The sequence below is a fragment of the Saccopteryx bilineata genome, chromosome 1 (assembly GCF_036850765.1).
Source record: "Saccopteryx bilineata isolate mSacBil1 chromosome 1, mSacBil1_pri_phased_curated, whole genome shotgun sequence".
NCBI classification, from domain to species: Eukaryota; Metazoa; Chordata; class Mammalia; order Chiroptera; family Emballonuridae; genus Saccopteryx; species Saccopteryx bilineata.
The window spans coordinates 191,229,124-191,250,604 of record NC_089490.1 but is presented as its reverse complement, the minus strand read 5'-3'; the positions used below and the strand labels follow the sequence as shown (position 1 = coordinate 191,250,604).

The 21,481-nt window shown below is 47.2% G+C and overlaps 1 protein-coding gene across 3 annotated transcripts in view; it reads right to left on the bottom strand.

Moving 5' to 3' along the window:
* Window positions 1-2,222: 2,222 nt before the first annotated feature.
* MAML3 (mastermind like transcriptional coactivator 3) overlaps window positions 2,223-21,481 on the bottom strand; it is a 423,907-nt gene continuing 404,648 nt past the window's right edge. For 2 of the 3 annotated variants that reach the window (XM_066233050.1, XM_066233056.1), the window contains 3 exons: window positions 13,583-13,828; window positions 9,038-9,122; window positions 2,223-5,780 (listed from right to left, as the gene is read on the bottom strand). In XM_066233050.1, the coding sequence (XP_066089147.1) occupies window positions 4,783-5,780; window positions 9,038-9,122; window positions 13,583-13,828 (1,329 nt within the window). In that variant the 3' untranslated portion in view covers window positions 2,223-4,782. The remainder of the gene's footprint in view (window positions 5,781-9,037; window positions 9,123-13,582; window positions 13,829-21,481) is intronic. The other variant, XM_066233055.1, reaches the window with a different exon arrangement.

Here is a 21,481-nt window from a genome sequence, read left to right as displayed (position 1 = left end):
CTACATAATCTTATCCTTTGGAAGTGGGGGGAGGGGAACACAATTCTTGCCTGACCAGGAGGTGGCACAGTGGACAGTGCTGACCTGGGATGCGGACGACCCAGGTTTGACACCCCAAGGTCAGTGGCTTGAGTGCAGGCTCACCAGCTTGAGTGTGGGGTCGCTGGCTTGTGCATGGGATCATAGACATGATCCAAGGTTGCTGGCTTGGCTGGAGCTCGCTCCCACCTCCAATCAGCAGGTATGAGAAGCAATCAATGAATAACTAAAGTGCTGCAACTACAAGTTGATGCTTCTCATCTCTCTCCCTCTCTTCTATCTCTGCCCCTTTCTCTTGCAAAAACAACAAAAAACAAAAAGAAAAATAAAAAGAAACTTTTCAACTCTTAGACTTGAGAATTTTAAAACAATTTCTATTTCGCACCTAAATGGAAATGATTTAAACGATAAACACATACACACAAGATACTTAAAACAGCATGTGGAAAAGAGGATGGGTGTACCACGGTATCAGAGCTTCGTTGCTTTAAACGTCTGAACTACAGGATTTACTTCCTTTGTTCTAATTTTATTGTCACCAAGGCAATCTCTTGATCATTTTAATTCCTACAAATTTGGCTACAGGGAGCAAACACACTAGCTGAAGAGGGGTGGGTTTCTGATCTCTTTGGCAGTTGCATATTAATAAATTGATTTTATTGTTAAAAATCAGGTTTATTGCCTTAAAAAGTCAATGTTATGAAAGAATAAAGGGGCAGAGAAGAACTTTTCTGCCGTAGGAGGAATAAAAACCAAATGGCAATGGAGGATCCTAGATAAAATCCTGGTTAGAATGAAACGGCTATAAAAACACCTGGGAGGAAATGCTATTAGGGAATGAATATTAATTACATCAGGTGGGATAAGGACAGAGTGACTAGGGGAGACAATGCCCTAGTTCTTCGGAGCGGCAAGCTGAGATGTAGGCGGTGAACTGGCTGGAGTGCGTCTAACTTACTTTGAAATGGTTCCACAAAATATGTATGTGATTTGGCAAAGTGTTAACAATGTTTGAATCTAGTTAGTGTTATTCACTGCACTATTGTTTCTATTTTTCTGAGTTGTTTTTTTTTTTGAAAACGTTCATTAGTTTAAAAATTAAAGCAAAGTGAGATCCTAAAAGCAGGTAGCTCCTGGTAGCTCTGCAGCGGTGTATGCTTGGTCTTCTGTGGTTGTCATAGAGCCACAGCGTTAGTCCTGGCCAGGCAGCTGTCCTAGATGAGGCCTGACCATGTGAGCCCCACGTGGAAGAGCCCTAGTGAGCCGGCAACGGGCCAACTTCAGGCAAAGTTGCAGCTTCTGCTGAATCCTGCAGGGGGAGTTCTGGTACAGAAATCCTATCTCCGCGTTTGTTCTGGAAGGTAACGGGGGCTCTCACCCAGTCTGCACCAGGGAGGATGGAAACCGTGAAGCACTTGGAACTCTTTCGGCTGGGTGCAGGCTGAGCCAGTCCCTGGTCCAGGGAGTCCTCCACAGAGATACAGTGGGCTAGTAGAATGTGTATGCATGCACGTCCCATAGCGTCCACTCCAGCCGGGCTAAAACCCCTCTGTTACTTCCCCCCAATACATTCCTTGAGTTTTCTTCATTTTTCAAGATTTTGTTTATTTTTAGAGAGGAGAGAGAGAGAGACAAAGGCGGTGGGGAGTGGGAAGCATCATCTCGTAGTTGCCTCCTGTATGTGCCTTGACCGGGCAAGCCCAGGGTTTCGAACCAGCGAACTCAACATTCCAGGTCGACACTTTTTCCACTGTGCCACCACAGGTCAGACCTTATTTTTTAAAAAGTAACATTTTTACTATCATTTTCCCAAACCCTCTGAATGAACCAGGTGGATCTGAATTGTTACAGTGCTGAATCTATGGATGGACCTCAGTACGTTCCTTTCAAAGTTGATTTCCTTCTGTTTACATTTCCACGTCTCCCAGAGTGCAAATTGAGAACGTTTTAGTTGTGTGATTGAATTAAAAAGGCTGTGGATGATTGATTGCTTTGCACTGTTACAAAAATGTTCAAATAATGATATCACAATTTTGAGACAAGAACTGCAGTTAACCAATTAAAACCCAAGCATAATCTATCTATCTATCTGCTTAATTAAGGCTGGGGATCCGGGGACAAGCCAACAATAAACTAAACTTTGGGTTGATTCAGATAACAATCTTTTATTTATTTTGTTTTTTGTTTTCTTTAAAAGTGGTATGTCAACATCACTTCATTTCTACATTTCAGAGTTCTGTACATTTCTTAAAAGGAAATAAGCAATGTTCAATGTACAAAGTAAAAAGAGACTAGAAAAATCTGAATAAAATGGAGCAAGTTGCCATAGGTCATACAGTACAAATTAGTAATTCGATGTCACCTGAAGTGCGATACCACTGCTGTGATGATGAGTTAAGGAATGAAATAAAAATACTCTATTTTAAACAAACAGTATATATATATTTATATGTATATATATATATTTTTACAGATAGTAGACCCAGTGATATCTGCAGTATCGTAAAAACTTATTTACAAATAACTTTTTTTTTAGACATTACATATACATCAGCACCGTAGTAAAGACAAAAACAAAAAAAATCACCTTATTAAAATCTACCTATTTAGTTGGTCCCAAGACTGAGCATTTGGAGGAAGCTTTTTCAAGGTAATAAAGCTACTCCTCCACCAGCCAACCCTAGTGTGTCTCATCATTGCTTATAGCGTTACTTCCTGTACCTTTCAGAAGAAGGTAACCATCTATTCTGTTTTCTTGTTTGCTTGCTTGCTTATTTATCTATTTATTTATTTTTGGTTTTCATCTGTTCCCACTCAGGAGTTTCCGTTTCCCTGGTAGTGTCTCTCCCCATGCAGCGTGCTCGTGGTCACCCTGCTAACACCTCTTCCCAGAGATAGCACGGTTCCGCCTGGGCCCTCACCCACCTCGGCTGAATAGGTCTACATCTTTAGGACCTGGTGAGCAAGTCAAGGCCGTCTTTGCCAGCCTGACACCTCTACATCCTCCACCCCTGGCTTTCTGTTCAAACCCCTCTTCTTGGGACCTTCTCCCAGGACAGCCAGTCTGCTTCCCCATGGCCCCCAGTCTGGACTCTGGTGTGGCAAGCTGCATGTGACTGCCCAAAGAGAGCCAGCCAGCCATTTGGACACAGACGGAAGGATGGGGGGGGGGGGGTCAGGGGAGGGAGGAGAAAAGCACACGTCACTCTTACTCACTTAGGACAATAGTTATGCCACATAATCTCCAACATGGGACAGTGGGAGGGGAGGCAAGGACTGACAGATAACTCCTTGTAAATAAGAGACAAGCCTCATGATAGCAGAGCTTGTTGCTCCCTTCTGACGGACTCCAGTTAGGGCGGGCGGGAGTGAATTACACAGAGAACAACTGTACAGGACTTCTGAAGTGGGTCACTGTGCCCATAGGAAAGAACCATGTATTCTGTCATCAAAACATGTAAGGAGTAATGATTTCTCAGTGCCTCATCTCCAGGGGTTTAGATTTGTCTCTGGTGAGTAGGCATTAAGGGCATGGCCAACATTAGGGCATCATCCCTGGGATTTTCCCAAAGGGAGCCTGCGTGGTGCCCCCGGGCCAGTCCTCCCTGGGGGTCCCAGCAGAGTCAGATGTGGTGCGGGTCAGCCCACCACCGAGCCTCAGGGCAGCCTGCTCAGTTCCGGGCACAACTGTTCCACTCCACTCCACACATGGCAGAGAAAGAACATTCCAGTGTCGCCTTGGCATTTCAGGCGTTGTCTAAGTTCTTCTTGCATTTATTTATTTTGTCCCTAGAAATGAAAAGCTTCCTTTCTTCCTGGGTTGTCTGAGAGAAGAGGCACGGATACTGAGATGGACACCAGGAGGGACAAAGGTGGGGTGGGGCAGGAAGGTGGTCCTACTGGCAGGCACACAGCATCCGCCAGGGGCTCCCCACCCTGTGTAGATGGCAACTGCCTTGGTGTGTCACTGTCATACTAGGCTCCCAGGAGGCCCCAGCCGAACTACTACCCGGCCTGAGGGCCACATCGCCACCCGCACAGAGCCGCCCCCTGGACTGCAGGACCGGCCCTCCTCCCAGTTCCCTTGGCTATCTTTATGAGGCAGCCAACAGCAACACCTCTGACACTCCTGAGGGCATCCTGGGGCAGGGGACAGGCCTGGAGGACCTTGGCCGTCTCCCTGCGCCATCTCACCGGTCTTCCTGCCTGCCGTGGACATCTAGCCGCGGGTCCTGAAGCCTGACATCTCTTCCCAGCTGGAGCTCAGCACGCGTCTGACCTGTGCGCGTGGCCTACCCCGCAGCCTCCGTGGGCCCCCCCTGCCCGAGGCTCTGTCTCCCGTGTCTCCAAAGCTGCAGTCACCGTACCTGGGCAGGTGGGGCTGACGGAGGCCTTGCCTCGGGCAGCAGTGTGTGGGCAGGCGCAGCCCTTGCTGGGCCAGGTGCTCGATCACAGGGGTCCCGAGCAGGAGGCTCGCCCGCCCTCCCCACCTGCCTCTGGTGTCTCCCTCTCCCGCAGCAGGAAGGCGCACGGCATCGCATCTTGGCTGCTGTGTAAAAATCAGGTGGGTGAGGTCCTGCAGGGCTATGGATTGGCACCTGGATCTTTCACCACCAGCCAGCTGCAGTTCTGCTCAGTTTAGTGGGTCAAAAAAACAAAAAACAAGGACGGGCCCACATCCTGTTTCTTCTTCCTGTTTTATGCTTTAACCACTAGAATTGTGGTGCTTGGGGCCCCTCTTGACTAGGGGTTTCCAAATAATTCATCGAGCTCCTGCATCCACTCATCCCCTGGCCCACCTTTGATGATGGAGTCCACGAGGTCGGCACTGTCCGAGAGGCCAGGGAAGGGAGCCCCAGAGGCCTCACTGCTGTAACTGTACGACATGTCCTGAGGGGCACTACGGTCGTAGGCTTGGCTCTGGACGTTCGGACCAAAGCTGCCACTGGGCATCTGCTGCTGGGCCGGGGGCTGGTTGAAGGCTGGCATTCCAGGGACACCCTGGCCCAGGCCAGACATGACCATCGGCCTGGCCTGGCTGGTCCCTTGCTGCCCCGGGAGCGGTGGCATCATTTGCCGACCCATGGCAGCTGGGTTGAGGGTTCTGACCGTGCCCGTGTTAGCGTCCACGACCTGGCTCAGTCCCTGTGGGAAGTGTTGCTTGGTCAGCCTCGGCTGGCCTGCTTGAAGTGAGTAGCTGGCGCCATTGCTGAATGACCCTAATTCTCCACTAGTCCTCCCAGGCATACCCTGTAAGCTCCTCTGCTGCCAGCTCTGGGCTCCCTGCTGGACCGTTCCCATAATGCTCTGCAGCCTTGGTGTGCCTTGGGGTCTCGGCAAGGTCTGGCCTACGGGCCCTTTCATCTGCTGGTGCTGCTGGGTCATGGCTGAGTTCACCAGCATGCTCTGACCAAACCCACTCACCATCCCCACCCCCTGCCCAGAGGCAGGTTGCCTTGGACCCTGGGCTTGGTTGTGCGCGATGCTCATGCCACTTTGGTTTGGGTGCTGCAACATCTGGGTCATTCCTGGGCTCATGTTGTACATGCCCGGTTGGCTGGTCGGTGTGGTGGTATAAGGGGCCAGTCCCATCTCTGACTGGGCAGCGGCTGTGGCCATTGTCCCTGGGTTCTGGGAGGGTCCCATGCTCATCATGCCCACGTTCTGTGCCATCAGCCGTGACGTCCGCATGCTCTGGAGGGCGGCCTGGCTTCTCACAGCGGCTATTTCCTGCGGAGAACCTGTGGGAAGAAAGGACATCCACTCACTCTTCTCGATAAGCAATGTACTGTGACAAGGTGCTGAATTTTCTTTGGGAGTGACAGATTCTTTTATACAAAAAGATCTACTCTAATAACAAATCCTTAATAGAAACAATGATTATTTTTCTGCTTGTAACATGTGCTGACTGTGGAAAACTTTGGAAAATATTGAAAAAGCACAAAGATGAAAATGAAAGTCATCCAAGTTCCCACTGTCCATAGATGACTAACTACTATTTACATAAAAACAGATTGGTATCATACTGCACACATGCTTTTGTAGTTGACTTTTTCACTTGATCACCCCAATGTTATTTTTGTTTATGTTTTAGAAGCAAATTATTTCTCACACTTCTTGATGGGATGCCATCCTCAACCAATTAGATACCGTTTTTTTGGAGCTGAGAGAGAATTCATTTCCTGGGCTAAATGAAGAAGAAACAGCGATCACTGTGCCCACTCTGTTTGTGAAGTGAACGTGGTTCACTAGAGAACACTATCAGTAGAGACCATTAGACAAACTTCCCTTAAGACGAACAGGGTTCTAGAGGTTAAAGGCCAATGCTTCTGCTAAGAAGCTATTTCAACAGATGGGACGTTTTCTGCGACCCACTCTGTAGATTTCCGCATGCTCTGAATCACCCCTCGTCAGTGCAAACTGGCTAGCTTCCTGAGCCAGAAACAGAAACATCCTGCTACTTGCTACTTGGCAATGAACTTCTCTCCAGTGAAGTCCACTCCTTGAAATCAGCAATGACGACGGCTCTCCATAGACTGCTAACAGAGTTTTAATGAAGCTGTTTAAAAGTTGGCCAGAGTGTGAACATGCCAAGTCACTCCATTCTAATTAGGCGTTTGAGTGAGGCCTTCCTGACCGGTTCCCAGGAAATCTCCAAACCAGCCAGGAGAATAGAAATGTCACCTTGCGGACCCCAGTCAATGCTGTCAAGGACTGGGAGGAGCACATCATGGCTTTTTCTGTGTCCCTGCTAATGATTAAGTCTACGAGACAAAATACCACCCCCCCCGGACATTTAAAAAAGATGCAATATAAGAGCCAGTCGATATTATAAGCAAATTTGATCTTCCCTGGAACTGAGAAGAGAACGCAGATGTAAACAGTGTAACCTTGGTAAGCCTGGCACCTTGGCAGGGAACTGAAGTGTGTTTTTGTCTTCCTGACGGGTGTATTGATTTCTTGGCAGCAAATGTGTCTCCATATATTATTTCTTTAAGAGAGAAAATTACAGAAATGTTGATTATGACAAGTTTTTGAGGCTTGAGATCAATACTATTCTGCATTAAAAACTGAAATAGTTGCTGTGGGGAAACCTGGAAGATTGGGAGCGGGGCTGGTAGCAATCCTTAGAAATGGTTGCATTCTTTTATTGTGGTTGTTTTAAGCTTAATGATAGCTAAGTGATTTTTTTAAAATCAAAAGTTCCTGATTAAATACTGGAGTGCAACTTGTAATCTTGTTATGAAGTTTTGTGACCTTAACAACTAAATTTGTATTGACGGCATGACCGATTGGATCAACTGTGGTGAAATGGGTTATTGAGTTATTTAAACATTTAAGGGAAAAATATTGCTGGCTCAGAGATTGATCAGATAGACCCAAATCACACACACAGGCTGATGGGCTGCGGGAAAAAGATAAAAGGACTTTTAATATTTTGGAAATTTTTGTTGTGTGTTTACAATGGAAATGGTGAGGGACTGGATATTGTCTGGACTAAGTTTTTCAATTAGAAATAGGTCCTTTATCAAGAGGGCAGAAATACTGCCAATGCCCTTTAAGAGATATTAAAAGATTAATCCAAGCCAACCTTTACTTTTACTTAGTATAAATGGTTGCACTATCTAGGTATAATTCTTACGGGAAAAAGGGTGTTTTAAAATCAGCACCATATTTTCAAGAAAAACAAAAAACATTTTATTAATCTAGTTTTATATCTTCAGTAATTTTAAGTATACACAGGGAAAAAAATTAGATGCGTCCAAAGAATTAACTTTCCTTTATCTGATTATTACATATGTTAAACAACAGACTACTTTTTCTTTCTTGTTTTTGTCTAAAACAGACAGTATTATGAGACACTGTAGTCAAATTAATTTTCCTGTCTACTCTTTAATATTACAAATGTCAAAGACAATCTTCTATATTCTAGTGGACAGCATAATACAGATTTTTTCCCCCTAAAAGGGTCTATGTTCTATTTTTCACTCACAAAATGTATGAATTTGTGAAAAATAAGCATTTCCTCATAGGCATATAACATTGCCCAGAGACACAGGACTTAGTAAGAGGAAGTCAGTCATTAAAACCTTTGAGATTTGTAGGTTCTCATACAAGTTATTTTGACCAGAACTTTTCTCCAAGGACAATACTCTCATCTATCAATTTGCTATTTTCCCATATGCCATTGTGTCATGAAATATAAGGGCCATTCACCTATCATCCTTTCCACCTCCAGTGAAGCAAGCCCGAGTGCAGGATGAGCTTGAGGAACCTCCCCAGTATATCCTCAGGAGTTTTTAGGGGGCTCCTGGATTCCCCTAACTACAGAAATCCTAATTCCCATTCCCTTCCCTTGTCATAGGACCTACCGAGACCAATGAATCCTGACTTCTCACAGGTTACCGATCTCACTGGGCATTTGTCAGGAGCCAGGAACAAAACGAAGACCCCCCCGCCCCCCCCCCCCCCCCCCCCCGCAGGTCTGGAGAGGAATTTCTGCAAAGGTCAGCAGGATCAAGATAGTTTAATCAACCTCAAGACTTTGTTACTATCTTCAGGAGAGATTAGTGGTTACTACAAGCCAGAATCTTCCAGTTTGGCTGTTGGAAGTGAGGGCTTGGCCAGCTGAACTGCTGGGTTCAGCAAGAAAGATGTGGTACAAGATCTTCTCCCCTGTGGTCACTGAGATGATGATCTGGGCATTAACAAAGCTGATATTGGGCCAACAGGCACTGGTATGTTCTTATTGGTTGTTGAATTGTTGAATACCTCTGGCAAAGAATAGCTACCTCAGTCCCCCACAGCCACTTTGACCCCTCCCTGATCCCACCAGAACCTCTCTGGGACCCAGGGACCCAAAAGTTAATGCCTGGCACAGCAAGGGCCCTCAAAAATGCATTTTGATTGGTTGGTACTCTCAGTTCTTCACTATTTTTTATATTACCTGATGCAAACACAGCACATAAGGCAATGTTACTGGCTGCATGGGCCTCACCTTGAAACTGATTGACCTGCTGCACTGGATATGGGCTCCGCTGTGGCTGGAGGTGCTGCCGGGGTAGGTGTGATTGTTGCAACTGCTGGAACAAGAGGACAAGAGGGGCAGAGGTGAGATGGGGACAGAGCTCTCAATTAAATAGCCCGCCATGAGGAGGAAGGCAGGATTTTTGCCCAAACTAAACTTTGTACACACAAAGCAGAAATGGACAGGTGGAAGAATTTTCACAAATAAACAAAGTCCTGGCAACCAGCATCTAGACAGTTTAAGACACAGAGCATTGCCAGGATCTTCTTGTACCCCCTGACAGTCATTACCCTTCATCTGACCCGGGAGAACCACTGCCCTAACCTAATGACACAGATCAGTCATGTCTGCTTTTGTACTTGATATAATGGATTTATACAATGTACTGTGTCTGGCTTTGGTGTCTGGCTTCTTGCGTTCATTACATTTGTGAGATTCAGCCGTGTGGATGCATGTCGTTGTGGTCTGTTCATTCTCAGTGTTGAGAAATATTCCATCCTATTGAGATCACCACTGATTTACCTGTCCTACCAGCGATGGTCAATTAGGGCGTTTCAAGCTGGGGGCTGTCCCAAATACCGCTGCAATGAATGTCCTTGCCTACACCTTTTGGGCAGACGTACTGGCTCACAAGGAATGTGCGCTGTGCCAGGCAACTCTGACTCTGACTTTCCAACAGCAGTCTGCATGTTTTCCCTAACATTGTGGGGACCGAGCTCAAAGGGACAAGCAACTAATTTTTAATGACCTAAATAGCTGCTTCGGGAACTGGAAGATAGGATTCTCAGGGGCTATAAAAAAAAAAAAAGGGTTCATCTTATTCCCCTGAGGTCACCCTGCCTGTAAAATCCATCTCCACAGTAACATATCCGGCTTGTACTGTCTGGAGGAAACCGCATGGGATTCCACACAGACCAGGCGCCAGGAGGTTCAAGGGTCTTTCTTCTCGCGCCCCCGGGGGATTCCGCTTTGGTCGTGCTATTATCAATATTTTGGAAAGGCTATTCTGGCTGTTATGCTGTATGTGGCACGGGGAAGAAAATAAGAGTGAGGTGGCGAGCAGAGAGGGGGCTCTTAGTTCTCAGCCGGCTACTGTCAAGTAGCTGTGTAACCCTCCGCTTGCGCGTCATTTCACCCCCTTCCGCAGCTCCTGAATATTCATCAGGCACCTTTTATCTGCAAGGGCTACAAAGAATGGACAAGGGTCCTGCTCTTTAGTGTTCATTATGAAAATAACACACATCCACCACTTCTAAACACGAGTTTATTTCTATTTTTTTCTCTTGTTTTTGTTCTTGGGCAGCTCTATAATTTTCTTTTTTTTCCTTTCTTTTCCCCACAAGGCGAGCCAGCAACCTGGCAACCAAAGAAAAGAACAGCTTCTGCCCCAGGTACCCTGTCCTGTGGTGCCTACCTTGGTGTTTTGCACAAACTGTTAAAATTAACTGTGTAGACAAGAAACCATGTTACTCTTATAGGCAGCAGTATAGGGGCATTCTTGAAAATAAGCTGAGCTTATCAAAGCTTCTCCTCAGCCAAATTTCCCATATTATATAAGAGTTTAGCTGTCCCACATACCACGGGGACACACCCTGTGGCAGCCCAGGCTGGGGTTGGGTGGGCCTCCGGCTTGGCTTGGTCGCTCTCTAACTCTGTGACCTCAGATACGTCACATCATCAGCTCCCCGGCCTCCATGTCCTCATATGTAAAATGAAGGGACTTGATGATCTCTAATGTTTCTCTCAGATAGAACATTCTAGGCTCTGTGGAACTTTGGGGAACGCACGAAGGGTGACATCCCCTGCACTCTTTGAGAAGAAAGCAATCAATGCTCCTTCACGCCTGCTTTCAACCTGCTCTGTTCTGATTTCTAAGTCCACTGAGAATTGTTTTAAAATTCCCAAAGATAAGCAAGAACCCAACTCCTTCTGTTTTCCCTCACCTGTCCTTGTAGGAAAGCCAGGGGTTGCTAATATGCTGGGTAAGAAACTGAAAGTGTCAGGGACACGCTGCTGCTGCAGAGGGCAAGAAGACCATCTTGGCGTCCATACGGCAGTATTCATCCTCAAAATTACAGCCGACGGTCACCACCTGCAGACCCCTGGGCAGCTCACATCAGGAAGCACTGTGTCCAGGCGCAGGGAAGATGCAACAGTGACTTGAGCTTTTCCTTGATTTCACTTCTGGGCTAGTCCCACAGGACGGCCGGCCCGTGTGGCTGCAGCACTTCTGGGTCACCAGGGTCACATGATAGGTCCCCAAATACAGTGTGCACTTTCCAAAGACTTGTACACACATTATCCCGGGTGATCTTTAAAAGAGCGATGCATACGAGGAAGGCTGGGGAACCATTCAAACTTACCCTGGCAGCCGAGGAGCGAGGTGAGGCGGGTTGTTTTTCTGAAACCAGACCACAAGCCAAAGACTGGACACATTCTGACCCTGAGTACTTTGTTCTGTCCTTCGCCCCTCACCCTCCCTTGGTACACACAGTTGTCAAAGAATTGTGCTCATTTTGTTTTTTCTTTTTGTGACTTCTCATGTCCTCACATTTCTCCATGTCCTGGGTGAGGGACCTCCCCCTCTCACCCCCTAGTCTGTGGGTGTCACCCTGGGGCCGCGTGTCTGCCTCCTCCATGTTCCCAGGCCTAGCTGGCCTTGCAGAAGGGGCTCACTGCTGGGTTGGAACCGCCAAGTTCTGCCTGGTTAACCCACCTCCACTCGGTGGCTTGGTCAAAAGCCACCACTCACAGTATCGGGCACCCCTGAAATGTCCTGGGATTGGCCGAGGAGAGGATTTACAAAGCCCAGCTCCCCCCTGAGCTGCTCCATTTATCACTGCCTCAGAGACATTAGCATTGTTCCTTGTCATACACCTTACGGCGGGTGGAGAGAGGTTTGTTTGTACAAGAGCTGCCAGGCACCCGACTGACCTTGGTGAGAAGGGATAATTACACAGCTGTTCAGGAACAAAAGCAAAAAATAAAAATAAATAAATAAGTGAACTGTGTTCAGCAGTAGGAGATTTTTCTATTTGGGGGATGATTGGTGTTCCTTTGAACTGCTGCTCCTGGTTCGTAGGGATCTCAATGTGTCTGTGTCCCACACAGTAGGGGGTGGAGGACGCTTGATAAACTTCCAGAATTCTGACCCTATTAGGAACACTGTGTAAGGGTAAGAGTAGGGTAGGGCTCTGTTGGGCCTTGAGCCTTGGATGGCAACCTCACACCTCCTGTAAGAAAAGGGTGAGACACCCTGTCCAGACCCCACAGGGCCCTCTGAGGTTCTCTTCTGGAAGGCCTCAGGCCTTTCCTGGGATAACACTACATTAGGTACAGGCATCTGGAAAACAACACACAACAAAAAGAAAACAAAATGCAACAAAATAACAAAACGCCTCCAAAAGAATCACACTGAGAGGGGAGCAGGCCACAGGAAAGGTTTTCCTTCAAAGCTGCAGAAAGGATATGGTGAGGGTGGTCAAAGGCATCCAAGGCAGAGCTTTGTGTTAGGCCTTCCTTCAACCTGAAGATTTCCTGAGCTGGTTTTCAAAGCTGTTGGGAATTTTCTTAACTTTGCCCCCTTTCTGTGACCTCAAGTTCAAGTTTCCAGGTAGTTCCGTGGGCCCTATTATCCTGCTATTGTTCCTGTTCCATTGTTCGTGACTGAGTCTGCAGAATTCTCCACCATCCCTCCTCCTGACACTTTTCTTTCAAGAGACAAAGTTCTTCTCTGAATTACTTTTCTTTTTTCTTCCTGCTAGAAATATTCGAAGCTACAGAGAATGTGAGCCAGTCCTCCCCACCCACGTGCTGATTACCCCTAAACCAGAAACCCGAAGAAAAGGAGTCAGGCTTGAATGGAAGATGTGTCTCTGACAAATGGGCCTTCAAATTGACGGCTGAAGGTTGTCTTTTCTTTTTGTTTTTTTTTGTTTGTTTGTTTGTTTTTCTGAAGATGGAAACAGGGAGAGACAGTCAGACAGACTCCCGCATGCGCCCGACCGGGATCCACCCGGCACGCCCACCAGGGGCAATGCTCTGCCCATCCTGGGCGACGCCATGTTGCGACCAGAGCCACTCTAGCGCCTGAGGCAGAGCCACAGAGCCATCCCCAGCGCCCGGCCCATCTTTGCTCCAATGGAGCCTTGGCTGCGGGAGGGGAAGAGAGAGACAGAGAGGAAGGCACGGCGGCGGGGTGGAGAAGCAAATGGGCGCTTCTCCTGTGTGCCCTGGCCGGGAATCGAACCCGGGTCCTCCGCACGCTAGGCCGATGCTCTACCACTGAGCCAACCGGCCAGGGCCTGAAGGCTGTCTTTTAAGAACAAGCTAATTCCTTCTAAGGAAAAGCCTAACTAATTGAAAGGTCTAAATTCCACAGGTTGTCCGGTGATCCCAGGAAATGCTGGACTGCGAATATCTTGACAAAGGACATGAACTGTAACTCCCTCAGGGACACCAGGGGCTGAATAAATGCTTGCTGAATGAATGAATCACACCAAGGGCGTGTGTTACCTGCTCGGCCAGAATCTGTTGTTGCTGCTGCTGCTGTCTTTGCTCTCGCAGGAACTGTTGCTTCTGCTGCTCCATCAGCTGGGCCCGCTGGTCAATGAGCATCTGCTTCATGATGGCCGCCTGAGGCTGGCTGCCCAAGAAGCCTGGGCCAGCGGGGCTGGTGCCCGAGACCATGCCACCTGAGCCTGGGGGCATGGAGGACTGCATGGGGCCGCTGGTCCGGGCAAGTCCAACTGGGTGCTGTTCCTGGGAGGACAGAAAGAGGCCAATGCAGTGATTCAACATTTGAGGGGAAGCATGGGGGTTGGGGGGCTGGGACTGGGACAGAGACCCTGGCTGTGAACCTGAGTCTCCAAGCTCACACATTACCGTATTTCCCCATGTATAAGACGCACCAATTCCCGAAAAATTTGGGGTCTAAAAACTGGGTGTGTCTTACACAGTTGTTGCATTTCCCACTTCTTTTGTGCTTGTTTTTGCGCTCATTGTCAAAGACAGTGATTCATCGTCAGACACAGATGAGGACAAGCTAATGGATGGGAGTTTTGACAGTGATGAGGAGTTGTATGAATTTTATGATGAACTTAAGTTCAATAACTTTATGTAATACATTTTTCCCCCAAATTTCAGGCCCCAAAATTAAGGTGCATCTTATACATGGGAACATCTTATATATGGGGAAATATGGTAAGTTTCCATAAAAACAACACAGATCTCACAGTGCAATTGGAGAAGCTACAGGGAGATAGTCACAGAGTATGGCTTTGGGGATCTGAGGCCAGGTCCAGTCTGTTTCAGATGGGACTGGCTAATGGCCGAGAACTGTATTCTCAGCTAACATTCTGTGTTGCTCCAAAGGAAAGGCAGCAAGTCCTTAGGCTGGGCTCCCCTTAAGTCTGGAAGGAGACAGCCTGACCTTCTCTCTTAATCCTACTGCCTACCTGGCCCAAACGGACTTCTTCTTAGGTGGCATATGAGAGACCTTCACCGAAGTTTGCTGGAATTTATTAATTGACAGAGCTGCTGTTCCATGGAATTCTAATTACAGATGACCCTGAACAATGTGGGGTTTGAAATTGAAAATGTGGGTATAATATTTGAGTCCTCCAAAATTTAACTACAGTCCTCCCTCAGAATGTGTGGGGACTTGGTTCCAGAACCTCTCACGGATACCAGAGTCTATCGTCAGCTCTCCGTGTCCACAAATTCCTACCTGTTTGTGATCCACAGTTGGTTGAACTGGCAGATGCATAACCTGTGGATTTGAAGAGTCTATTTACACTTATAGAAAAACAGTTGTGAATAAGTAGGCCTCTGCAGTTCAAATCCAGTTGCTCAAAAGTCAACTGTTTAATTGCAACCTTCAAAAGCTTTGATGAATGCAAGAAAAAAAATCCTGCTAGTCAGAGTTGGTTGTTGATGTTGATAGGTGGGAACATGTTACATTGCCCAAAGATAATGTAATCTCGCAACATCTTCAAAAACAGAACTGAGTCTGATATGTCTGGAATAATTTAACTGTGAGGGGTTGAATTGGGTTGCTATAATTATGTCAGTCATTCAAATGACAAAAACTTTTAAGGACTGGCCCTTAAGGAATAGGAGGTAAATTGGTAGAGACCCATTTACACACAGTGCAAGTAACTACTTAAATAGTGCTCAGATGGGGAGCTAATGGGAAGAGTAGGAGCAGGATGTAAGATTCAGTTTCCAGACATTTCCTTTCCTGTTCATTCTACCAAGCACGCCTGGTAACGGCAATATTGTCTGAACAGTCTGCAGAAATGTTCCTTTCAGTTCATTCAAATTTCAAATCATCAATCCCTACTCCATCACCCAAACAAAACAGGCAAAACGACCAAAAGCCAAACCAAAACACCATGACTTCTTTCACCTGGGAAGTAAGAACCCAAGAAGTTCCAGTTAGTGAGTGCGGTAGCCTAGGTCACGTGGTTAATAAATGCAAGAAACAGAACTAGCAGAACTAGAACACTGATCTTGAGTGTAAATTGATTCCTTCCACTAGCACAGGCCTTTCCCAGGCTGCAGGTCTGTGGTGCCAAGCATGCATTTAATAATTGCTTGTAGACAAAACATATGCCTCCCATAAAAATACTGTGTTCTGTTTTTGAATGTTATCACTGACGTTAATAAAACATTTTGTCTTTCTGTATTTTGCCTGTACATAGACAATTATTAGGTAGAGAGCTGTGCACCTTATACTCAAATATGCCAGGAACCTTTATGCTACCGGTTTACTTCTTGACTGACCCATGCAGGGGCTAAGATATTTATCCCTCCTTTACACCCAGTATTTGCTACCTGTTTTCCAAGCCCTTCTTTCCAATGGGCTAATGCTGTTTTTTACCGCCTTTAGAAACAAATGGCTAAATGACTTAACATTTAAAACAAATTCACACTGAAGGATAGTTAACCAATTAGCAAAAATACAGATATACAAGGCTCCCCCCCCCCATGTATTTTCAGTATATTTATTTCCCAGTTTTGATAAGGAGGAGAGAGTTGGCCAGAAAAATGAGACCCAAGGGAAGATCAAGTTTTCTTCAGCTTGATTTTATGAGGGGGCTGGCCTGGGCCAACCGTTTGACCCTGTCTTCCTGCAGCAAAAATAAATACTTCAAAAGCATAGTGTGGAAACAAACCAACCTTTTTTCCAAATGGATAGTTAGGTTATTACTTCCCAGGATTAGGTATTTCCCCAAATGATTCCCTCCCCAAAGTTTTGCATTAAGGTTGTTCACTGAAGATCTGAAGAGCTAGAGGCTGGAGGGCTCTGGGCCTTTTTAAAGGATTGCCTTCCCAGTGAAACATCTGTGGATCGAGGTAGACACACCTTCAGGTCTCTCCCAACCAGCTCCTCCGCATTCAGTTGCTGGTGAGTGACACCTGGTGCCCCAGCCTCAGGGTATTCCAGAGTGTGGAGGTGCACCAAGTGACTCATCTTGCACACTGAGCTGGCTGAGGCCATTAACTGTTACGTATCACATGGCAGCTTTTAACCCCCAGTCGGAGAGGGCTTAATGGGCAATAGTCTGGGATCACACCATCTCCTGCCACTGCTCTCATTTCTAAGGAGGAGACACACTGTGTGTGCAGTTAGAGAAAACCGGGCTGAGCCTCCCTCACCAGAACTGTAATGCCTTGAAGCCAAATGAAGCAGTATTTTTAGTTTTAATTACTGGCTTGTTCTCCACCCCACCCTCCGCCCAACGACCTCCCCTGCCTTCTACCAAGAATCCTCCTTCAGTCTCTTCTCATCAGCAACCCAAATGGCTACATAGATCTTCATTACTTCCCAAACCTTTCACTCTTCAGTAAAATAAAGGGGGGATGGGGTTAATCAAAAACAATGAAGCTATTATACCTATCTTTACTCCTGCAGGGAGATCTTAGCGATTTTCTAAGGGCTGGAGAGAGGTATGAAAAACACCCTATGTCCTCCAAAGAGGCAGTTTTCTACTTCAAAAAACAGCTGTGTTAAAAATATCTCCCAAGAGCAGCCAGCTGTTTATTTATAAATCTGTGCGCAGGGAAGTTTTATTCCTCTTAAGTGTTTTCAAGAAAATGCCTAGTGTTTGGGTGAGAGGGGGCCGGGGTTGCTGGCGGTGAGCCAAAGACTGTCGGCTCCTTGGCGGGAGAGGGAGTGTCCAAAAAAGTCTGAAAAGACTGGGGTGACGGGACTCTGTGGCGAACTGGCTCTGGACGGCTGCTCTGGGCTTCAGCCTTTTCCAGGCGGTCCTTGTGGGGGAACAAGGCGCAGCTGCTGTTCTTGCCCTGGCCCAGCAGATGGTGGTGTCAACCCGGCGCTCTGGGCTGCGCCCGCCCGCTCCGTGCGCGCCGCGTGGCCCCCGCCTCTCCACTTGCAGATGGCTTAATCATGACTCCCGTCCCGCCCCCACCCGGCCCCCGCCCCGCGCGGGCTGGGCGACGCTGCGAACGAGGAGCCAGGCAGTCAAGTGTTACTGCGTACAGCAGGTAGCCTGGCAACCGAGAGCATAATACGGAGCAGATGGTGTTCGCATGGCGTGATGGACATCACACACGACAGCCTGAGACAATCCAGGAATTCCCTGGTGACTCGAGGCCCTCTTTACACAAAATGAGTTCGCTCTCCATTGCCGTGTATCTCTGGGGTGATCTCCCCCCCTCCCCTCTCCCACTGACACTGAACTGGTTTCTTATTACCGACTTTTCTTCCAGTCCAAGGGGAGGGAGATTGCAGGGGGTGGGAGTGGGAGAGGCCTTGGAAGGAAACGGAAGGGCTGGGGGCGGGAGGTGTTGCAGGGGTGGTGGGGGCCAGACAGTGGCGTAAACCAGACCCGGAGGACTGTCCGAGAGGGACAGGGTTCCCAGTAGTCTGGGATGCACAAAGCCGGTGCAGAGAGGAGCGCCTCCGCAGTCTTTGCAATCGCGTGGCCCACAAACAGCCTAAATGAAATTTAGGATTTTACTTTAAACGTCCCCTGGGGCGTAATTTAGCCTCTCTACTAGAGCCTATATTCTTACAAGCCTTAGGGGACTCTAAGAAGTCCGGAGCGGGGCCCAAGCGATCCCAGCAGGCCGGAAAACGCCTCTCCGCGCAGTCGCAGACGTCCCTAACAAAGGAACCGCTGAGGTGACCCCGGGTGCGGGCGGGGCGGCGCGGGCCCCCCAGGTCCTGGCCTGGTGCGCGCTCCGGGGTGCATTTCCCCGCCACCGCCACACCGCGTGTGTGCCAGGAGAGGGGAAAGGCAATAGGGGTGGAGGGCACGGGTTGGAACCAGGTGGAAGAGGGTTGTCCTGTAGGTAAAAGTAATAAGTCAATACAAAACAAAAAAGACGTCCCAGAAAAAAAAAAAAAAATCCGTATTTTTCACACACACCGAACTGGATCAAGTAATTAAAAAAAAAAAATTAAGTCAATTCCAAACGGAATTTTGCCTAGATTCTTAACATCAAGAGACTTCTCTGACCAACCTCTTACCAGGGTCCAGAGGCTTTCCCTTGCAAAGGTGCGTACTAGGCAAGTTTTCAGTTTCTGAAGGCGGAAGTCTTTTCAAAGGTGGAAGCGAATGCTTCACGGAGAACACTTCTGGGAAAGAGTTGAGCAGTTTCATGTTGGAGAGCAGCATAGGAAGGACCCACCGCGGGCTGGATGGCGGCACCCGGCTGTCACTCCCAGGGCTCAAGGTGGTTAACTGGCATTCTGAGGCTTGGGATGCCATCTGACCTCTCGGTTTCAGTCCCCACACCCTCAAATGAAAACCTCATTCTTAGGACTTTTCCTTCACAGTGGAAGATGATGGCTAAGAAGATGGTACCCACCCGCTTCCAGGTACCATCACCTGGAAGATGGTTAGAAATGCAAATTCTCGGGCTCCACCATGCCTACTGAACTACAACCTCTGGGGGCGTTTTGACAAGCCCTCCAGGTAATTACCATGACCCACAGTTTGAGAATCATTTGGACAAATAATCCTGGCTTATGGGCACTGACTGCTACCCAGCTCTGTATGCCCTGATGACACTGCAAACCCTGCATTTAACAAAGCAAGTCTCAGAAGGCTGAGTTGCTCAGGTTTCATCTTCACTGGGAACAAAATTCCCAGATTTTTCAGAGGGCTGCTCAGGTGATACAAACCCAAGAATTATGAAAGGCACCATGGTTGTGAGTCTTCCAGGAAGGCCAGGACTCCTGCAGCTCTGCTGTGAGGCTGAGAGGCAGCCAGGACTGAGGAAGGGGGAGGCCAGTATACTGCCTCGCTCAGTGCAGAAGCATCAAACGTCATTAGACTTCCTGTCCCCTGGTTTGATACAAGGTAGAGAACTATGAAAAGTTGTGATTGGAGGAAAGTCCCCTCTGGTTGGAAATGGTGCTGAAAAACATGGACAAAACAGAGGCAACAATGGAAGAGAACAACTAAACACTTATGGGGCACTAACTATATGCAAAGTACTCAGCCAGGTGCATTCACATCCACAATTAAACTCATTTTACTGACTCAAAAACTCCCAAGTGTCAGAGAGATTAAGTAAGTCGTCTGATGTCCAGCAGCGGGTGGTGGTGTCCTGGGGATTCTGGCTTTTCTACTGACCATAACATGCATCTGGTCTAAATTGAGCAGAGCACCCACGAGGACTCTGCAGTAAAAAGAAATGGGAAGAGGGTGGTGGTGGGGATAGAGGAATGGGCATAGGATTAAAAGGCAGAAACACTATTGGGATCAAAGGGTGAAACTGAAAGCACAAAAATATATATCACTTTTTATATGTTGTCTGACATCCAAAATTAGTATGCCTCTGTGTTATCAACTTTGACATTTAAAGAAAGGGCATGAGATAGCCCATTCAACCATAACTGGAAGGAAGGAACAAAATAAAATAAGACCTTAGAATTCCCTTTGAAGTTGATCAAGTATCAGGACAGAAACTTGGTTTCAGGATGGTGAGGTGTTTTTTTTTTTTTTACAGAATTTCTCTGGACCAATTTTCCCCTGTGGCTTTGGAGAGTTCTTACAAATTCATAGCAGAGCCCCAACAGGGTCTACTCCATAGAAACCGCTCTGTTTCAGCAGATTATTGAAGAAGGTTGGATAAAAAGGTTTGTTTTATGATATGTAATGGTTGTGTTCCCAGGACGATTGAGTCTTGGGGCAGTTTAGCAATTTAGAAAGATTATCACCAAAATGGCAGTAACTTGGGACTCAAGTGCGAAGCCTGCAAACTGGGTCCAGCCAGTTCTGTGTCCAACCTCTAAAATGGAGCCGTTTACATCCGGGGAACCCAATACGCCAGGATAGAAACAGCTTCGTCAAGTGACTGGCCCACCCCGACCATAACAAATTGCTTGTTGTTATCACTGTTGTTGCTATAGCCTCTTCAACAAGCCACTCTGGAAAGCCGGTGAGGGAAGTGCTATGCTACTGGTTCTAGCTAAGCTCCCAAGACAATCAGAACTGAGGCTGTCAACTTGCTCCCCTTTCTGGGCTCTCAATGAGCAGAGTGGAATTCCTATCTAGACATTGGACTGTTCAAAAAATACATGTTTTGCTTATTCCCACCCACCTTCCATCACTGGAAAAATTTGAAAACATTGCATAAAAGTATAAACACTCAAAGGCAACCATGTCAATATTTTGATGTTTTTGCATTTATTCCCAGCCTCCCCTATACCCATGCAATAATATATTTTCCATGCTCACAATCAGGGTATACACAATTGTTTTCTTTTTGTTTTTTTTAATTGGTTTATTTTAGAGAGACAGAGGAAGGGAGAGAGAGGGAGGAGGAAGGAACACACACACACACACACACACACAGAGGGAGACACAGAGAGAGAAGCATTCATTTGTTGTTCCACTTAGTTGTGCATTCAGTGGTTGCTTCCAGTATGTGTCCTAACCAGAGATCGAACCTGCAACATTGGTGTTTCAGGACCATGTTCTAACCAGCCAGGGCGGGTGATAGTTTCTTACTAAGTAACATAAGAAAGGTAGAAAGTTCCAACTTTCCAAATGCTTAGAGGTTACAATATCCCGGTAGGATAATTCCTGCAGGTCGGTAGGTTTTTAAAAAATGTATTCTAACATTCAGCACAGAGCTTCATCCACAGTTGTAACAGAATTGAGCTAATTGGCTATCACATATTCTAGCCTAAACCAGTATATAACCTATGTCTGGGGTGGAGCAAAAATATAGCCCTACAGTGGACTGCTCCGAGCTACTGAATGCAGCCTCCGCTGGAAAAGGGTTAAAGTTGGCATTCCAGGGCAAGATATGAGTGTGCCATCAACCACAGGAAGGTCAGGCTTTCCAGGACATTCTTGGGAGTAAAAACAAAAACCATCTGTCCTTATCAGTGCTTTGAACGAAGTTACCATAGGTCCCTCTCGTGGCAAC